General features: G+C 37.2%; 1 protein-coding gene across 5 annotated transcripts in view; it reads left to right on the top strand.

Annotated features, from left to right (window-relative positions):
• Positions 1–61: 61 nt before the first annotated feature.
• The window catches only part of actr3b (actin related protein 3B), a 173,003-nt gene continuing 150,755 nt past the window's right edge, over positions 62–22,309 (top strand). For 2 of the 5 annotated variants that reach the window (XM_082184983.1, XM_082184984.1), the window contains exons 1-13: positions 62–200; positions 299–350; positions 1,067–1,122; positions 1,489–1,613; positions 4,359–4,469; positions 4,827–4,922; positions 7,847–7,954; positions 8,116–8,259; positions 8,676–8,849; positions 8,938–9,030; positions 12,675–12,800; positions 16,093–16,176; positions 16,265–16,380. In XM_082184983.1, the coding sequence (XP_082041109.1) occupies positions 304–350; positions 1,067–1,122; positions 1,489–1,613; positions 4,359–4,469; positions 4,827–4,922; positions 7,847–7,954; positions 8,116–8,259; positions 8,676–8,849; positions 8,938–9,030; positions 12,675–12,800; positions 16,093–16,176; positions 16,265–16,360 (1,260 nt within the window). In that variant the 5' untranslated portion in view covers positions 62–200; positions 299–303 and the 3' untranslated portion in view covers positions 16,361–16,380. The other 3 variants (XM_082184982.1, XM_082184985.1, XM_082184986.1) reach the window with 3 other exon arrangements.

Below are 22,309 nucleotides of genomic sequence, written 5' to 3'. Positions count from 1 at the left end.
TGGCTCGTGTTGAATATTAATAATCCAGCCTTTACCATAGTAGGATTGGAAATGTCGCTGTCAGCTCTGTGGATCGTGATGAGGCAGCGCGAGTGGATCCAGCATGTTTCTATTTTCTGCTTTCCCTTTGACTCGGGAAGTAGTCGCGAAAAAATAACGGTGCAAGCCATAATCAAGGGACAATTTACATCGCGGTAAAGGTACACCTGACAACCCTGTAAACGACACATCATGGTTTCAATGCAGATGACGTCGTTATTGTTGTGACATGCGGATATGTTTGTATGCTTGTATCTAGTGCTGATGATGGCAGTGCGGCCCCCTCCATGCGTGATTGACTGCGGGACAGGGTGAGTTTGTTTACGGTCACATACCGATAACCTTTATACTCCTCCAGTGTCATTTCTGCTGGACTTGGGGAAAAAAGTCAAATATTGTATGTGCTTTTTCAGACTATATAAATGTAACTAAATGCTTTGCCATACTTTGCATTTTATTAGTTATTGCAATGTTTTTTGTGTTTTTTTTTTTAGGTAGAAAACATACAAAATTCTACAGTCTGTTTTTTCTAAACTTCTTTAAAATGCTTCTGAATAGTTGTAATCTGTTATGATTTGGGTCAGGAGGATTAATTCACAAATTTGGAAGAGTGATATGTGAATGTTTATGACAAACAAATGTTTATATCTGGTGTAGTTGTCTGATGAATTCAGACTTGTAGCACTAGTCAAATCAAATGCAGAAGTAAAAGTATTTTGATGTAAACATAACATATTGCATCTTAAAAATAAAGAGGCTCTGAGTGTATAGGAAGCAATATTCCGGATATGGTTTTCGGTATTATCTGTGTTTTCATATAAAATATGTTGGTCTTTATTTAATTGGCTGCCGTTTCAAGACATTAATCAGGTGCATTATAGCTATACAATAAACTTCCACAGCTGTTATATGAAAAATGGAGAGACCGTGTACTCACTGGAAATACCGATTGAAAAATTATAAACAAATAGACTGTACAGGTTCATTCATCTCATTCATGATGATGATCACTGTTCTTCTTCTCTAGGTACACCAAGATTGGTTATGCAGGAAACACGGAGCCCCAGTTCATCATGCCGTCCTGTGAGCTGCATTGCCAGTTGAAGTTGTTAAACGCACAGCGGGACAGATCAGAGAAGCCTAATACTGCATGTCCAGCACTCAGATCCAGGATATAATATTTGGATCCCGAATTTAATTAAAAACTGCCTTAGGGAACCACTATTTTAAGCTATTATAAAAAATCTCATTTCACCACTGCTGTAACCTCAATATACTGTAGACTCTGAGCCTGTTAACAACACACATCCTTTCATAACACGTATTGATTGTGTTGTTTTTGTCAAAGGATACTGTCAAATATCAAATGTGGGTTGAGTTTATTTTATATGAATGTGCTTTGTGACTTCACAGCGCTACAGTAAGCTGATTGTAGTGTTGTCACGGCAGGTATCGCGATCAGAGAGACAGCGGGTGTTGGAGATCAAGCACAGAGACGTCTCATGAAAGGGGTGGATGACCTCGATTTCTTCATCGGAGATGAAGCCATCGATAAGCCAAACTATGCAACCAAGGTGATCAGCTGTGATATGTACTGGACCAGTAGACACTGTACAATCTACCTCTGGAAGTTTATAAGCATATTTGTTGAGGCTTAAGATGTGGTCATATTTCAGCAAAAGTAAAAAAAAAAAAAAAAGGTCCATTGTAAATAGCATTGAGATGTATGAAGCACAGCTTACACAGAAGTCACTTTCAACACATGAAACTTGTCACATGCGACTTCCTTATAGATTCCTATTGAAATTACTGGATTTCCAAAGCAACAGTGACAGGACGTATGCAAACACAGACGGAAATGATAATGCTGACATATTACATACTTAAAGACCCCATCAAATCAAAAGGTTATGGGTCCATCTTGAGGCCATCTAAATGCTAGTGTAATCCTAAAACAGCCTTTATATGTACAGTTTACGTGCAGTTTTTGAGTATAAAATGAGTTTTGTCATGACAACTCTCTGAGAGCTTGGCATGGTAATGGCAATGGATCTGGCAATGTTAATATATTGAGCAAGTACCGAGACTTGCTACTACTAATACATTTACAGAAATTGCTGTGATCATGCAAGACATGCTGCTGCTGCACATGTAACATACATGAAATAACCCCCATAGCAGATCTAAACAGGTGGAGCTGGGGAAGGTGGAGGGTTTCTGAAAGCGCGCTGCAGAATGCTAACAGCAACATTACCGGTATTTAAATGTTGATGCGCAGTTTATTGGCCACTGATGCTACATCAACCAATCAGCTGTGCTATGTAGATGACGATGTGATCGCTACCAAATGAGTTAAGGACCTATCAGCCTGCGCCATCTAGAGTTTCATGCCAGAACTTGGTATGAACTGTCTAGCAAGTAGCAAAACAGAGGGGTATGATCATAGATATCATATAATAAAGGCTAGATGTCTCGTCCGCGCTGCTGGCCAATGGAGGTCGACATCGGCACATGGTGGCCATCTTGCCACAGGGAGCTCGCTCACTCGTAACATTGTGTTTTAATGGTGCATGTACTGTTAAATAACCATAACTTGCTAAATTTTCTACCGATTTTCAAACGGTTTGGTTTGTTATAAACATCAGAGATTTAGTTATGACACTGCATACATTTGAATAATTATAACATACATGTTCAAGCATTCGGAATTATAGCCACGTTAATAACGTTTGTAAGAAACCAAACCGTTTGTAAATCCGTCAAGATTTCAGCGAGATAAGAGGATTTGTGTTCGTGCTGATCACTTACCTTACTTCAGATACCACAGAGCTCGCCAGAAAGCTTCCCTGTGACAAGATGGCCGCCGGTGATGCCGTTCGAGACTCCGCCTTAAGACATCTAGCCTTATATGGATATCTATGGACATGATCACCTTATTATGTTATGCCAAACTTCCTGTTTAAACTGGAAATACATAATTATAGAAAAAAAAAATCATTAAATGTATGAAAGTGTTTGAAAATGCCAGGGCAGCAGTGGTTCAATTATCAGTAAGTGTAAAGTTACATCCAACTACTCACTACAGACACTGCATTGAAAAGGTTATCTTTTAAAACCCAGCTTGAACACAAAGACTTGAGAGGTGAATGATCATTTTGAAGGAGTTACAGGGTTCAATAACTGAGAACTGAGAAGGGGCACCGGTCAACCATATCAAGAGCTTGACATAATACTGAGCTATATAAAAGACAAGCACAAAGAAACCATTGCTCAGCTTGCAGTGCGAGAAGAGCTTTTTAAAACCATGTTCGATTAGAATTTGACACTGTCAACCACAAAAAAAAACACCATACCAGCAGTAGAGTTCAGTGGTCCCTTGTGAAAAAGAAGTACATTTCAGCATACTTTAAAAAGTATGATGACATTGCAATTTAGTACACTTAAAATAGAGTGTAGAGTTCAAATTATAAACAAGTACTTTACATGTGCTTTAGTACTGTATGTTAGTCACCACATCAAATAAGATTGATTCTTTAAAGCCCAACAAAAGATTATTAAACCATAATGATTTAAAATGTACTTTAAAGTAAAACTTTTAACTTTAAGAGTGTACTTAAGTGTGTTAAGAATGAAAGTGAACTCTCTTTAAGTGGTCTTTTATTCCATTATAATATTAAATTATCTGCATGTACCATTTTAAGAAAATGCCTGAATTTTGAAGCACACTAAAAATGCACATATGATACAATTATGCACACTTCTTTTTCACAATGGGTGGTAGCATCATACTGTTTGCTTGCCTTTCATCATCAGGGACAAGACATCTTTTTGCAATAGAAGGAAGAATGGATGATGTAAACTACTTGAAGATCCTGCAAGAGAACCTGTTTTAAAAAAAAACTGAAACGTGAAGTTTGTTTTTGGAGAACAAAGATAAAAAAGCCAAAGAAAAATACATTTAGAAACCTCTACAGGTTTATATATATATATATATATATATATATATATAAAAAGAAAAAGATTATCCGGTAATCAAGTACTCGCAAGCGACTGTGATTAAGCTATCTTCACTAACAGTGAGACTAAAATAAATAATAAAATGTGTGAATACCACCTCATTCTAGATTAATTGAGCTCTATTATCATTTTACTGCCATTTGGGACAATAATGTGCAATCATCATATTTCATAACTGTTGCTTCATCTGATGAGCATATTATTCCCAAGTTTGTGTTGTTACGGGAACAACAGACAACATTATCTAAGACTAGAGTGATGAAGAATTCATGTAATGTTCCTTTTCTCTGTGTATACATTAGTGGCCCATCAGACATGGTATTGTTGAGGATTGGGACCTCATGGAAAAGTTCATGGAGCAGATCATATTTAAATATCTCCGAGCTGAGCCGGAGGACCACAGCTTCCTGATGGTATGTCGCCTGTACATTCTTAAAGATGAGATAATGAAGTGTTTGGCAGTGTGATTTGTGAAACAGATTCTTCCCATTGAGAAACAGAGGAAGCACATACATAATTGAAGCTACCAAATGAAATATTTATTGTTTGCATAATGATAAATTATGCTGCTTTGTCTGTACCAGAGTGCAACAGTGTTTTCATGTCACAAACAGGACGTTTGTGCCTTTATCTCACTGCTCCACTTGATGATGACAAAACACTTTTTATATGCACTAATATTTTACATTACAAAAGACCACATTTAATTTATTCAACAGGGCTTTTGTGTCTGTTTATCCTGATGTTGCAGTGCTGTATTTTCCCCTCAGACAGAACCTCCTCTAAATACCCCAGAGAACCGGGAATACTTAGCTGAGATCATGTTTGAAACGTTCAGTGTCCCAGGACTGTATATCGCTGTTCAGGTAGACTTTTATGTTTAAATACTGTGCTTGAAAATTGTGTTTGAAATTACAATAATGTGAAAAATAAAATCTTGTCAATTAATTAGCATTTAACCCTTGTGCATCAATAAAAAAAAAAGTTACACATAGGTCCATAGAGGACACAAATGTCTGTGTTAAAAAACGGTCATAAAAATGAAGCTTGGGAGTACATACTGTACCTAAGTTTGGTCTCATTTTGAAGCCTTGCCAACAGAATGAAAGCCTATTAACAAAGATTGCATCATTTTATAGTTAAATGCCTGGGACTGGTATTAAAAATTGCAGTTTCAATGGGGACATTTTTGTCCTGAGTGGAACTATGTTGTGTACCTAGTGCAAAATATATTTATTAAAGGAAATGGGGGTGAAATAATACAATTCCAATAAAAATTTTGGAAAAATGTATGCAAACTGAAAAAGACAAAAATGTCCACAAGGTTTAAATGTCCAATTTAAACAGCTTTAAACACTGGTTAAACAATTTATTTCTGCAATTTTGTGACTTCTTATTTAGGGTTGTGAATGTGCATGCAAAGTTCCAACACATAGATGTGTTATGGAAAGGATGTACAAATTTTGGTTTCCAATCAACCCTGAAAACAGTGAAGAGTCAGGTAAACAAAGATAAGACAAAAAAAAATGGCCTCCTTGGCCGATGCGGAACAAGCAGAATTCCCAGGAACGGCTTTCTTGGCTGACTCGGAACAGGCAGAGGAGGTGGGAGTGGGAGGTAGGGCAGGAATATCGAAGACATCAGTAACTCATTGCTGGGTGACGAAACAGGCTCAGTGCAGGAGGGCGAAAGAGGCAGTGTGCTAACATTTATGCTCTCCTCCAATTTAAACAGTTCAGCACATCCACATCAGCCTTTGTTGACAGGACAGTGCTCCACACCATCCCCTCATATTCCACCAGTATTCTCTTGGTGATGGACGATGTTGCCGGCTCACGCACCTGGTCAGATGTGTTAAGCCCTATTCGGATGGGATTAGTTTTTACAAGGGTAGATGGAGTAATGTAATTTTACCACAGGACGTCTGTAATAATGCTAATTCGCACGGGATAAGAAATCTCAGTAAAACTAGCAGAAGTGCATGGGAGGGGTAACTCGATTTACGCACCGCCGTCACCTTCCTGTCGTCATGTGCGTATTACGTTGCTTCCTGATATCACGTGCGCAAACACATATATATATATATATATATAAAACAGGTCCGGTCGAACAATGTATTAAGTTCATATTGGATTATGTTGGTAAAAGGCAATTACCTAACACTAAAAGAAGTTTCGTGCCTCTAACAAGTGCTTTCGACCTTCTTTTTGATCGGAATGGTATGTGGAAAACACTTGAGTTCTGAATGCACAACTGAATGCTTTTTAAAGCACCTCCATACTTCAAAAACCACGGAAAACTACTTTTAAACAGAAAATGTCCGAATATTTATGTACATATTTACAGCGGGTCTATTTGCACGGGATTAGTATTACCTGAGGTAATTTTTCCAGACCTTTTCCAGAAGGTAAAAGTCGTTGTAATCTGTACTGACATTGTCCGTTATGATAACTGAGATGGTACATTCAGACGGGACTAAAATCATCAAGAAGTTATGGTATTAATCACTTTAGCCCACCTCTCCATGTTAAACCAATCCCATCCAAATAGGGCTCAGGTTCTGGGGCGATATATGGCTTAGGCGTTGGCTCTAGCATCACAGCAGGCTCGAGCTTTATGCCCTTTGGGACGGTTGCGGCAGATAGCTCAAAGTGCACAGCATGGACTGTGGTTAGATGATCCTTCACCTTTCGACGATGGTAAAGGGGAATCCTCAGTGAACCAGGACCCAGTCCACAGACTCCTGGAAGCATTGAGCCCTGCCCGGAAAAACACATTGAGGCTGTCATCATAGTATAGTTTAGCAGATGGAGAAGGTCTAAAAATATGTCTCTCGGGGGAGCGGTTCCTCTGGGATGGGAGGAGGATACGAACAGCCACTAGATCCATTTGTATAATCTGTTCTTCTGCCAGCAGCGGTTGCAAAAATAAAGGAAAAGAGCTTGATCTATTCACTGTAGTAATGATTTATTAACAACAACAAAAAACTCAAAGAAACAAAATAATCAGAGTACTTAGACTAGATGAACTGGAACAAAACAACTGGTAGATCAGACAAGAACAGACAAATGAACTGAACAAAACACAGGGCTTAAATACAAAAGTCAAAATAATCAACTAAATGAAAAACAGGTGCAACTGGTAATCAAATCAACAAACTCAAACAAAATTAAAATTAGAACATGTATCCAACCCACCCAAAAACAGAAACTGACACAGATTACCCATAACATAATCGAGACAGGAACCTACACTTGCTATAGTGACGAATGCAGAATTAATTCTCATCTGACTGATAGAGACAGTTTGTTTTATACATTCATCTTGGCAGCATTGATAGCAAGTCAACTTTCAACTGAACCATGCACATGCATTTTAAAAATATAATGTAATATAATATAATGTTCTTGTGTATTTAATTCAACTGCTCAGGTAGTGTCAATAGCATGACCCATTAATTCAGTAATTCGCACTTTGATAGCATACAAATATTTCTGCACATTATCTTTCATTTCATTGTCAGTGTCTACTTTTCTGCCATGTCCACACTTGTCTTTAGTAAATCCTTATTGTTGTTTTTTAAAGCTAAAAAGCGCAAGCTATTTTTAAGGCTGGTTCAAAATGTCAATATATTGTTTGTTTTAGTTCCATATAGTTCCATGTTCCGTTTTGTTACACAGTCTGCAAAAATCAAATAAACTTTGGGACCATTCACCCTGGACAAAGTCTTGTATTCTGCATGGAATATGTTGGAAACAGCAACTTATTTATTTGTGTGGCCATTTTTCAGGCTGTTTTGGCATTGGCAGCATCATGGACTTCAAAACAGGTTGGAAAACGAACACTAACAGGAATCGTGATTGATAGCGGGGATGGAGTTACTCATGCCATACCAGTGGTAATCAACACAGATATACATACAATGCTATGAAAAGTTATATATAAGCCAAAAATGCATGAATTTTATTGTATTCGATCAAATGGCATCTGCAAAGAAATGCTGCTGGATCTTTCCTCAACAATTTAGATGGCTGATTTCTGTTTGTTTTTATCTCTTAGGCCGAAGGTTATGTGATTGGCAGCTGTATAAAGCACATCCCTATTGCAGGAAGAGACATCACCTACTTTATTCAGCAGCTGCTAAGAGATAGAGAGATCGGCGTTCCTCCAGAACAGTCACTGGAGACCGCAAAAGCTGTTAAAGTGGGTAATAGCAGGGATGATATTCCTTTCTCTGGCATACCTCATTCTGATTGGTCAGTCGTGACATTGAGTGGTCAAATTTTTTTATATAATGACCAGTAAACTTATATTTCACATTTCCTGTCCAATATGACTGTCCAATGTACAGTCAGTGCAGAGGTTCTGAATACCTTGTCGGGGTTAATTTTATTAGTATAGCCAGTAGACTGTGCATTATCCCTTACTTATCCTCCTATTTCTCTCTTTTACATGTTTTCTTTTTTTAATAATCTGAATCAGAGTGTGATGATGTTCTGTAAACCCTTGAAATAAATAATAAAATCAGTAGTGTCACACTTACTCTATCATATTTATATGTAATACAACTTTTGTACTCCTTATCTGTATTACTCTATTGTTTTGTTTGCTTTTTTTAGGAAAGGTATTGCTACATCTGTCCAGACATAGTGAAGGAATTCACAAAATATGACATGGACCCTGGCAAATGGATAAAACAATACAAGGGAATCAATGCTATCAGCAAAAATGAATTTCTAATAGATGTCGGATATGAGCGTTTTCTGGGACCAGAGATATTTTTTCACCCTGAGGTAGAAATACCACACTTTCTGAATTATTCAACATGTATACCCAGAATGACCTTTGGAAACTGTAGTAAAAGGTCTTTTCACTCTGCAGTTTGCCAACCCAGACTTCTTGCAGCCCATCTCAGATGTAGTGGATGAAGTCATTCAGAACTGCCCTATAGATGTCAGAAGACCACTTTACAAGGTACAATACCAGTATTTCCATGCAATTCCAGTGGTTCTCTTTAATATAAATGCATACAATATTTTGGAAATGTTATTATTTGATATTGAGGCTTGTTGAGGAGCCAATATTCTCAATGAAGACCAGGAGTCAAAGTTGACATTCAATCAGTTGACAGAGAGTTTCCTAAAGTCACTCCACACTTCCAAAGGTGGTAGAAATGAACAAGAGGATCCAGCCTTGAACTAACTTAGGATACAGAAACACTAGTACTTACAGTATAAGCATATGGAAAATCAGATGATGACATTTGTACAGGTTCTGTTAACAGTACAGATAATTCTAGCAATGTCCAAACATGGTATTCTGTTCTTTATGCAAATTAGATAATCTATGCATTTCTTTGTGGAACACAAACAAAGATATTTTGAAGAACGTTGTTAACCAAACAGTTTTGGTCATCATTTATTTCCTATTACCATTATATACTACAAGAGGAGGGTAGTTTTACCCCTTCACGTTTACTTGATTATTCAAGATTTTTTAGCTTCAGTGGAAAGGAGTGTTAAACTCCACTCATCACTTCCAAAAACTTGAATCCTGTTAAATTTGCATTACATTAAAGGAAATGACAACAGCATAATTTAGTAAGTTAAGTAATTAGTGATTGAGTGAATGAGAGATTACATTTGCACAAGATAACTGGAGATAATTTAGGCCAGCCATTGACATGGTTTTTTTTTTTTTTACGATTCTGAGAAAAAAAGTATGAACTCGCAATTGCGACACAGTAGGTTACAGTGTGCACATCCAAAAAAAAACCTAAAAAAAACTTTAGAGCAGGTGCTTGTCCAAAAAGAAACCAAAAAAGAATGAAAGGACAGCACACTTCAAAAAAGAACAAAACCACTTGAAAACAGAAATGGTAGAAACTTTGTTTGTCTATCAGTAATATAGTTTGAGAGCATTGTGGCAATGTGCTGCCCTTTTGTTCTTTCCTACAGTCACAATACTGAGTGTTACAATTTGTTCTGTTCGTTTTTCTCTGTTTTCCTTACCTTTATACTGTATATTGTTTAATCAATAAAACAGGTTACTGGGAGCTCAGCACACACCCATATCTGTAAAAAAACAAGTCACTTCATTCAAAGAAAATTACAGTCATTCTTGCATTTCTTTAAAGTGCACTTTGTTCAGTCACCCCTTTGACTGCATATTGCAGTTTTTGTTATGGTTTATAGTTTTCAAAGTGAGATCAGTTCTTTTATTTGTCCAACAGGGGTCAGTGTGTATCCACTCTGTTCACAATTAATCTAAATTGTCTGGAATAGAGAGAGCTTTAACTGATCCCTGCAAATGGAACTGAACAGCTCTGAAATACCCTCAGTATCCATTTCTATATCTCACAACTCTCAGCCTGAATAAATAGTGTCTTGACAAATTCAATTATGCACATTTATAATTAGTGCACATCTACATCACTGTGCAAATGATTCTTATTTGCATATGAAAGAAGCTTCACTATGGACTATTTTGAAGGAATTAGACTGTATTTAAATTTTTTTTTTTTTTTTTTTAGTTTTTGCCACCATTTCTTGAGGTGTAAAAAATCTTGCCAGCAAAAGCAAACTAATCAACAAAGGCCACTGAGCAGCGATCGGCTCATCTAGGGTTGTCTCTAGAAATTACATCAGCCATCTGTGTTAGAGAATGTTACTTCTTAAATTAACATATTGCAATATTGTTTTACTTACTATTTTTGCATTGTTATTTTTTATTATTACATTACTTTTGCATTAGTGCAAGAAACTGAAGTTGTCTCTCCTCTATATTGAAAGCTCTGCGTTTGGCATGTACAGTAGGCATATTTCATTATTGGAAGTGCTATTTTTTGCTATGAACAAATGTTTATTTCACCGACATAGATTGCATGCTGTGACATTTAGGCTATGCCACGAAAACTTTGTTCTGACAACTGTAAAGTTTATGGCTACCAAAGGCAGTTCTGTTATTTCCTCTACAAATAACAAGTACTACAGGATTTCACTTGCAAAACCTGGAATTATCTTCATATATCCTCAGTATTTTTAAGTTTTTAAAACCAAATATTGGAGTGGGCTGAAGGAAGAACTACAGTAGCCTAATAACAATTCCCATCATGCTTTCAGACCTTAAATATACCGATATTTCTCCCAGCATGCAAGGGAGATTTTCAATTGCATTTTTATGCTTTGGACTATATATAGAATAAAGTCAATGTAAAACATATTTCGTTTACACGTGTTCACACTTGATGTAGGACTGAGTACATGGATTGATTTTGTAGATATCTGCCATTCAAATCTGTGAACTGTAAAAGCTGCACAATGTCACAAGGCTTTCATCAAATCAGAGGAAATATATTTACATATTCACATAATATCTACATCTTGCGATGGCCCTGAAATGATTGCTTTAAGCATAGACATACATGAGCTGGTCATGCAAAGGACCTTACAAAATGTAAAGGCTGTTCTGTGCCTGCTCAAAATTCAGTGTAAAGGCGTAATACCACATAAAAGCCGGACTAAATGATGCCTTCTCTGACTGAAACTAGTATAAAAGTATGCAGTTGTAATTGCAGTGTTAATGTATTTATTCCACCTTTGAGCAGCATTAAATTGTAAAGACTCTTAAATGCCACTTCAGAAGCACTTCTGTGCCATTTTTGCAGTTTAAATGTGACATTATTTGATTATCCTCTGCAGGGGGGATCAAGTCTTCAGGTAGAGAAATGAATTATGAATAAATTGAATTATGAAAATGTAGTTTTAAGATCACCAAAGAAAAGAGAAATAAGGGAAATAAAGGTGCACGTCTCTTACCAGCTTCTGGTCTGCATTGTACTGTAGATTGAAAGCTGTTTTTCTCAGTGAAGGTGTCCACTACCACAGTCCATCCACTTTTTTAAACTCATCAGTAAAGATGGAGGAAGCCAGCCTTTTATTCCCTAGATAGAGAACCAGCATGTCCTAATCCAAATAGCAGGATAGCTCTCCTCAAGTTCGTTAAGTGAGGATTGAACCCTCAGCCCTGTAATGAAACTCACATCTCCTGCAGATACCCTGTTATAAGCTGACCTCAGTCAGCCCATGGTCATTTATTCCCAGCATGCAACTCTGCTGGCCTTTGCCGACAATGTAACAGTATTTTATTGCAGAAGCATATGTGAAAAAAAATTATATTTTGGTTTTATTTATTTTTTATTTTTTATTAAAACACATTCTGTGGATTATAAGATTTATAAGTGGACAAAAACTGAACTATTATTTGTTTCCACAGAATACTTGTTTCTACAGAATTGCATTTCTTAGAATAATTTGCTATTACCAAGGTGGTTTCTTTTTTTTTTCATTTCAGTGATTTAATTTCTGCAGTGTTGTGGATTTTTTATTTGTATTAAATTTTTATTTAAATAGTTTTTCTCAGCACAGGGATAGTAGAGTGGTGATGCTTTGTCTTTGTCATAATGAGTCCATTCAAACAGAAGCAAATTTGTGCATGTTTATAGATGCTTTTGCATACATTTTTCCATGATTTATATACTTGAGTTATATGAACATAATGGGGGGGACATAATGAAAACACAGATATATCAGAATTGTGTGTGCATTTGTGTGCATTAGAACATTGTCCTGTCGGGAGGCTCCACCATGTTTCGGGACTTTGGTCGCAGGCTGCAGCGGGACCTGAAGCGCGTGGTGGACGCCAGACTCCGACTGAGTGAGGAGCTCAGCGGCGGCAGAATAAAGGTCTCATCTCATTAATGTCTCAGAATTTCTCACCCCACACTCACAATCATCATGTGTTGTAGTGCGTTTTGGATACTTACTCTGTTTTAAAACTTTTGCTTTTCTTTTTTCGCACACAGACGAGAACATTATCAAAATGGATCTGTAAAAACTACAAAAAAAATTGTATTATGTATGCCAGGCCAGTAGTTGGCGATGTCACTTTGTAAAATAACACTACCTGCCTATAGACTGAAGATGTTAAAGGAACACTCCACCGTTTTTTGAAATAGGGCTTATTCACATTCTTTCCTACATTTAGATAGGTGTGCAAATGCATTTTTGTCTCAGTGCATGCATTGTTTTAGTTTGACAGGGTCGGCGTTAGCTTAGCTTAGCACAATGAATGGAATCCTTTGTTGCCAGTTAGCATGGCCTGAGTAAAAGTGATCAAAAAAAAAAAAAAAACCACGTAATTACTTCTTGTGGCCTGCGTATTCACAACGAGTACAAGAAGCGATCCAGATTAACACTAGGCGATTTCCTAGGCAGATATTGACTTGGGACTATATTAGGGGGAAGCACAGGCGAAGCACTGCTGCTTAGGCGAAGCACTGCTAGTTCGGCGCTGAGATCTCACGCAACACATGAAATCCCACGACTTCCGTCAACATACCGGCGTGCAACGCGTCAAAAAAACAGATGAAGAAGAACATACCAGCGTGACCTGCGAGTGTCTTCGCTTTTGGATTCTTTATTTTGTGAAGTTACAGCAAACATGGTAATTACCTGCGTAGCAAAAGGTTGTGAGAATAAGCAAAGGACATACACGAATGTAATGTTTCACAGAATTCCTTCAAATCTGGAACTGAGAAATAAATGGCTAGCAGCTCTGGAGATATGTACTTCAACGCCTCTCAACAAAATAAATCAGTATCGTGTTTGCGAAGAACATTTTGCACCAGAGGACTACTTAGAAAAAATGGAATATGGGTCCAGAAAGACGGTAGCAGTACTACGTCTGAAAGATACGGCCGTCCCATCTATTTTCAAAGCACAGGCAGAACAAAGTGCACATGTAAGTTGTCTTTTATTTGTCTTCCTTATGTTAATCTGTCTTTATTCGGTTGTAAAATAGATGCTGCACTAGACTACGGATAGACTAGAATACTATCTAGACTAGACTACGAATCTCATGTTGAATTCAACCTGTTTAGCATGAACAAACAAACTAAAATAAAAATCGCTGTTATCGTGACCTGTAAAATGAAATGACTGAGGGCTAAGTTTTCTATATTTTTCTCTCAACGAGTTAGACTCAGGAGTTTTAGTATAACTACTAGAGAGGAGAAGGCTACTAGCATTTTGACCAAAGGATGTAGCAGAACAGTATTCATTGTTTATGTAACACACACACATACACACATACGATCGCAACCTCCTCCTCCTGGCGTTCTATTTCCAAAGCACGCAGCTCGTCTTCTGTAAACTCTGGTTCAAATAGGTATGGTTCAGGCTCTTGACTGTCTGAGAAGTCACCCTCTTCGTCTTTCACAAAATCAGCCATGTTCATCGCCATTCGTATACTGTAAGCTAAATAGTCAGGCAGCAACTATTCACGCCGGTATGTTGACGGAAGTCGTGGGATTTCATGTGTTGCGTGAGATCTCAGCGCCGAACTAGCAGTGCTTCGCCTAAGCAGCAGTGCTTCGCCTGTGCTTCCCCCTAATATAGTCCCAAGTCAATATCTGCCTAGGAAATCGCCTAGTGTTAATCTGGATCGCTTCTTGTACTCGTTGTGAATACGCAGGCCACAAGAAGTAATTACGTGGGTTTTTTTTTTTTTTTGGATCACTTTTACTCAGGCCATGCTAACTGGCAACAAAGGATTCCATTCATTGTGCTAAGCTAAGCTAACGCCGACCCTGTCAAACTAAAACAATGCATGCACTGAGACAAAAATGCATTTGCACACCTATCTAAATGTAGGAAAGAATGTGAATAAGCCCTATTTCAAAAAACGGTGGAGTGTTCCTTTAAACGAATGCGCATGACATCAACGGTTTCACAAATTCATGCATTGTAGTTTACACAGAGATTATAACAGTATTGTTTTTTAGTTTTTTTGCATTTTCAGGATAAAACGCATAAAAGTTTTTTTAGTTTTTAGTTGAAAAAAGTGTCGTGTACACAGCCCCTTAACTATCCTACTTCTTATAATGCCTCATTTTCCCCACATTTCCCCACAACATTGCCTGGAAAAAAAAGTGGTTAAAAATAACAACATCATACAGTATATCTTTACATTCCTAAAAGAGCACACATAAGCATTTCAAAGAATATTGTATATGCATTTACTTGGATTCCCTTCACTTCGCTTTTCATTTCAAGTGTTTGTACATTTTGAGTGGAAATATTTTAAATATACTGGATACATATTATACAAATAGATATACAGACACAAATAAGCTGGTAAAACAAAAAATTGTTTTAATGCATAAAGTATTTGTCTGGTACCTTTTATTGGATGCTTAAAGGGATAGTTCACTTTGAAATAAAATGTTGGTATGTTTTAGCTTACCTCAAGGGCATCCAAGATGTAGGTGTCTTTTTTTCCGCAGTAGTTTCAATTTTGATATTTTTAGGTCAAACCGTTCTTGTCTGTCAGTCATATAATGCAGGTCTATGGTCACTGTCTCAAAGAGCATGCACAGAGTCCAAATTAAAACAATTCCCCATCGTAAGTACACATTGATGGCCTAAGACACGAAACGAGCGGTTTGTGTGAGAAAACAAACAGTATTTATATCGTTTTTACCTCTTGAACACAGCTGCGTCCAAGTAATCTGAGAGCGCGGGCGGGTATAGATATATACACTAGACGTCGCATTGGCTACTGCGAAACCGTAGCCAATGGGGAATTGTTTAATTTGGACGATGGGGAATTGTTTTAATTTGGACTCTGTGCATGCTCTTTGAGACAGTGACCATAGACCTGCATTATATGACTGACAGACATGAACGGTTTGACCTAAAAATATCAAAATTGAAACTACTGTGGAAAAAAAGACACCTACATCTTGGATGCCCTTGAGGTAAGCTAAAACATACCAAAATTTAATTTCAAAGTGAACTATCCCTTTAATAAAACAGAATCTTTTTAAATGTTTTTATTATTTAGTCCCATAAGAACATTGCAAGATGTAATTAACTTCCATAAATTGCAGATCCGTTATGTATTTCCTAACATGTTTTTAGAGACGTTGTTGAATACATTGTGAAATTCTTTGAATACATCTGATTCCTCATCCAGCCCAAGCCCATGGAGGTGCAGGTAATATCTCATCACATGCAGCGATACGCCGTGTGGTTTGGGGGATCCATGTTGGCTTCTACGGTAATGCTCACACAGCATTATATGTCTCTTTTTTGAATATATTTATCACTTAACCACTGATTCATGTCCCTTTCTTAACATTCTATAGCCCGAGTTCTACCAAGTCTGCCACTCTAAGAAGGACTACGAGGAATATGGACCCAGAATCTGTCGCCACAACCCTGTCTTTGGCATCATGTCCTAGTGCTGGTCTTGCACCCCGCTGTAAGCCTAGATATCAATTCAATCGATTTATCACCTCACCATACTACACTTTGATTGCCACTCTTCTTTGAAAAGGAATAATTCAGGCTTTGACAAGCTTAGAATAGAAAGAACAAAGCTTTTTGTCTATCAGTGAAAATGTCAAAGCCAGGCACAAGGGTATTATGTGGATTGGATCTGGAGACTTGAGGCTTGTGCTTTGATAGCAAGCGCTGAATGTTCAATATTGTAAATGCAGCAAAAGAGAGGAATTGAAGAATTGCACATTGATGCAGGCTGTGCAGGTGAAGCTTTACAGTGGGGCTATACAGTCAGTTTCTGTGTTTTTTGTTTGGATTTTAAAGGAATAGTTTGAAAATATTTGACAATTCTGTCGTTGTGTTGTTTCAAACCCATAAGACTTGGTTTTGTCAATGAAACACAAAATGATGTTTAGGAGAATGTCCAAGCTGCTTTTTTTTTCATATAATGAAAGCATGCTGTGACTAGTGGCTGTTAAGCTCCAATAATAACAACAATACTATTACATTTGTGAACAAGGACTTCAATTTTGCTCTTTTCTTCTATCAAAGCTTTCATATGACATCAGGGCCCAGTTGTTCAAACGTTTGATCAGATTTCGGTTTATTGATTGGATCAAATCTTGAAAATGGGTCGTTCAAAAGAAGAAGAAAAAGGATTCTAAAATTGGATTAGATTACATAATCCAATCTTGGTTTTGATTTGGATCCAAAAAAATAAAATAACTTTATTATCCTGATCTCAGCAGGAGGGTGCATTCAGGATGGATTTCAGGAACAAAATGTAGTAGAACTTGGTCAAATATTACAATGTTTGTATCTTTGACACATTTACAGCTGTCAAATTTATAGCATATTTATAGCTGTCAGAACGCATTTAATTTTAACTGTCATGCTGTCATTTTAACTGTGATGATCATTAGAAATGAAGCAGTCAAAAGTAGTTTCTAACAATTGCATCCCTCATTGCTTGTATATTTGTATTTGTTTGTTGTGGATCAGATGAGGGGTCTAATGGTCTGCTCCATTTGTCCTCGGACATGGGAAATTCGCAGGCCCCAGTAGGAACTTTTAACTGGAACGCCTCCTCAAGTAGGATTTGTGACTGGGGAAATCAGGGGAAGCGCAACAACCCCGAGATGGCTGCTCAGCACATCAACCATAGTGAAACAGTTGTGAAATATTGTTTATTAGCACTTCTGTTTGTCTGTGCCTCAATAAACTCAGTGGTCCGCACAGTACTATCCAACCTCTGTGGACATGATACTTCAGCAGTATCTGTGCAAAATATTGCTTTTTATGTGTTCCATCTTTGATTTCTGATCTGTTAACGCTCAGCTGTGACATTCACAGTTTCTCCATCCCGCATCCTAGGTAAATGAAGTGGAGTATTCAAATGCAAATTTTACGATTAGTGTTTTTTACATAGCTAGTAGCCTACATTGTGATATGTAGTCCCATTTAGAGCACTGGAAATCCATGCTACATTTACGGCATGTCATAATTACCGTTGTCTCAAACTGACAGCACGTGACATTCTATTCGGCTGTTCATTCGGCTGTTCACGTCCTCGGATTGGGAATTATGCGTTTCTATGGGACCACTAGCAACGCCTAAATGAATCTGAAGCAGTCAGGTGGTACAAGGAGGACCTCTCAAACAATTCCTCAAAACATCTTACAAGCTGTAATTACGAGCTCTATGAGAATGTGAATGCTTTTTACAAGTTGAAATCATGTAAGTGTGGTAATTACGACATGGTGTGAATGCACCTCCAGATTTGGTAATCAAGTTTGAATCAGGCTGATTCAGATGTTGCTTTCAAAATCCAGCACAAAAGTAAGATGGATTAACTGATCCTGGATAGCAAAACAGGGGATTTCTAAATCCAGATCATTCTGATCCAGATGGAAATCTTTGAACAACTGGGCCCAGAACTTATATGGTCAAACAAATAATTGTTCTGGTGCTTGGAGCTTGATAGACATGATCATTAGCTATATCTCAAAACTTTTCCTTTTATGTTGCATGGAAGAATGTTCATAGTTTGAAAGACAAGGAGTGAGTAATGGTTTTGGACACTACTACGAGTATCTGTCCCTTCAAATTGTGCACTATGTAAAGGTACAGGGGACAATTCCAAGCACAGCCTAGAACCTTCCAGGCAGGCGTGCTGGGGCAGGGTTGGACAGGATTGGGAAGGTTTTTGCTGTGATCTGTATGCATGTAGGTGCCTGAGATTGTTTCGTATCAGCAGTCATGAATGAAAAGTAGAATGTCATTGAATTGTACATACATAGAGTTTTCTATATTATATGATGGATTATTTGAGAATTAGTTTATATTTGTATTAAAGTGAAAATGGATTTGTGGGCAGTCAATTAAAGGAGAACTCCGGTGAATTTTTAAGTTAATCTTGATCGTTTTACCTTTGTGAGTACTGTCTATAGAAAAAAAAACGAACCGGGTCGGTGCTTGCAACACGGAGCTGTTACAGTTAATGCCCAGAGCTCCCATTCAGCTAAAACGGCAGTTTTGGGGGCATCGACCTAAAGAGTGTCTTTGTGCCTCTTAACAGACACAAAATGCAATTAAAATATCTGTCCAACATGAACAGGGCCCTTACATGACAACAATGACAACAAGATGCGTTTAGCAACTTAGCCATTGTTTAAACTCACCTAAATAGTGTTTTAGACGGCTAGCTGTAGTCTCGCGCTGAAGTCCCGTGGGAACTCAGTTGTAGCCGGAAAAAGTGCGCGTGATTTTTTTTTTCCCCAAACCACTTCAGCGGAAATCCCGCCCTGCAGCTGATTCTAAGGTTTTCATTGGTCATGTCAATCGTCACTGTAACCTAAACCAATTAAATCAGCTGCAGGGCGGGATTTCCGCTGAAGTGGTTTGGGGGGGGGAAATCGCGCACATAGTGCAGGTGGGAGGAGCGTCGTGTTCCGGCTACAACTGAGTTCCCACGGGACTTCAGCGCGAGACTACAGCTAGCCGTCTAAAACACTATTTAGGTGAGTTTAAACAATGGCTAAGTTGCTAAACGCATCTTGTTGTCATGTAAGGGCCCTGTTCATGTTGGACAGACATTTTAATTGCATTTTGTGTCTGTTAAGAGGCACAAAGACACTCTTTAGGTCGATGCCCCCAAAACTGCCGTTTTAGCTGAATGGGAGCTCTGGGCATTAACTGTAACAGCTCCGCGTTGCAAGCACCGATCCGGTTCGTTTTTTTTTCTATAGACAGTACTCACAAAGGTAAAACGATCAAGATTAACTTAAAAATTCACCGGAGTTCTCCTTTAACATTACTATGAATTTGAAGCAGTACAGTATATTCTTACTGGATATAGTATATATAGCTGATGTAAGTGGAAATATATATTAAATTATTTTTGTCCAAAAGAAAATGTACTTTATTTTATCCAATAGCACACTATTTATGTATGTCAGTTCAACACATTGCAGTGAGAAGCATGGAGTGTGATACCTTAGCAACCATGTTTGGCAAGAAAAAAATCTGCAGTTTAAAGCTAATGTGAATTAAAGCTCCTCTATCAAACAGTTCCAAAGGTTTTTTTTTTTTTTTTTACACATCTCTCCTTCAATCTGTCTTTTCTCCCACCCTATTTGCATCTCATTTGGTTGCTTTGCTTAACACATAGTTTGAATAGGTGCTCTATTAAAGAAATAGTTTACTTTCATAACTTTATAATTCAGACTATAAAAGCTATACTCTTCCTCTTTTAGTACAAGACACATTTATTTGTACCAAAAACAATTATAACATAAAAGTACATTTTATTAACCCACGTTATCTCAGAAACACTTCAAAGTAATATCATTCACTTATAAGAAATATGGTTCTAAACAGGACCAGATTAGAGTTTTTCGGTTAATGACAATAGCAAAACCGTTTTTGGTGCTACGCTCTTAAAAATCAATTATTTTATTTGCATGGATTGTTCCAGGAAAATCTTTTAACATTAATGGAACCTTTCAAATGGTCATTTATAGTGGAAATAGTTCTTAACAGTAGGTTCTTAAAGGTATTAACATTCCTAAGACTTTTGCACAGTACTGTGTATATATATATATATATATATATATATATATATATATATATATATATATATATATATATATATATATATGAAGAGTTCAGATGCAAAAGCCTCTAAGTGCCATCTGAAATTTTCATTCTTGTGAAATTACTGAACTTAAATATACGAGCTTGATAAAAATTTTCATTCTAGAAGAAAATTTCAGATGGCACTTAGAGGCTTTTGCATCTGAACTCTTCATATATATATATACATACATGCATGCATACATACATCTGATTCTTGTCTCACACTTGCTGTCACGTTGATCTGCATTCAGATTTTTGCTACAGGACGTTTTCTATGCTATAAAATATTTATTTAATTAAAAAAAAAAACATGATATATCTTACCTTTCAAACAATGTGGAAGCAAAACAACCTTATACAGCTGTGTTCTTTGCAAGCACATATACTATTATTTAGTTCAATTTCTGCAGTCTTTCTTTTATAATTAGCATCAAACAAACAATATACATCTTATTCACAGTGATTAAAGAATATTTAAACAAAAAGATAAAAAAATGATTGTACAACCACCAATTATGGCGATTTGCAAGTATGTAAATCGCCGTTAAACAAAATAATAAGAAAGAAGTAGTATGGCATGCAATCCGTTGCTCTGTTGAGAATGTCTTGTGTTTTAACCGTGAACATACTCAGTATATCTCAAGCAAGGTTTGGGTTAATCAACTGACAGTTCAGGATATGTTTGACGGTAAGATTACCTTGCTTTCTGGAATACCCCCCTGGTCTTATAATACAATTTTAAAAACAACAGTATGGTACTTTTCATTAACATAGCAAAAAAAGACACTTGACATTGAACATGAATAAATACATCAAGATATAAAACAAAATAGAAACACAAAATAAATAATGAAGGCAAATTTTCAGTAGTTGGATGGTTAAAGAACCTTTTTTGCTTAAATTATTATTTATATTATTTAATAGTGTTCTTCTTTTTATGCTACTGATTTTCACAAGCAAATATGCATTTAAAGCAAAATGAAGCGGTTTAAAGCTTTACGATTTCCCATAGCTGTAGTTTAGTAGTTGCCTGTCTGTGCATCATTTCGCCTTTTTCAGAAGGTTTTCTAAAAGCTAATCCCCTCCTATGAACGTCCATTAACACCTCAAAGGTATTTGCTTCTCTTTGCTCATCTGACTTCATAAACCCTACTCACCTTTGATCAGACACAAGGCTCCGCGTGACAGCTTGTCGACAGCTGCCGGTAAACTAACATTACCACAGGTGTGCCTGCATTTGTTTAATGATAGCATGATATCACTGGCCGCAGCCAGAAGGAACAATGAACTTTTGAAGCACATGTCAATAGGAATCTATTTATTGTGATATTTAGAGTGAGTGCACCTTCAGAAAGAAGTCTTCAAGGTGGAATTACCCTCAAATGTGTATCTTTCATGTTTATTTCTAGAAAGTTTTTCATCCTTTTGAGAGCACTCACCAGTTTCTCATAAGATAGAGTGCAGCCTGGCCTGGGTAAATCAATAACCTTATGCCTGGCTCACACTACAGGAGTTTTAGGCCGATTTATGCCTGATTTCCCCCTCCCGAGAATCGGAGAAAAAATCTTGTCGAGGACCTTGATCGGTTCCGATGTTCGGCGCAGATTATCTGGTAATGTGAGGTGTTCACAGATCGAATCTTGCACCTCCCGATCTGCTCTCACACAAATCGGGCTCGCCCCGATCATATCAAACATGTTTGATATTTAAGATTTTAAATCGGGATGAGCAAGTCTGTGATTACGTCAGTGCTGTCAAAATAGCCAGGAAAC

Source organism: Leuciscus leuciscus, assembly GCF_965113295.1.
Source record: "Leuciscus leuciscus genome assembly, chromosome: 11".
NCBI classification, from domain to species: Eukaryota; Metazoa; Chordata; class Actinopteri; order Cypriniformes; family Leuciscidae; genus Leuciscus; species Leuciscus leuciscus.
This window is presented reverse-complemented; position numbering and strand designations above follow the sequence as displayed.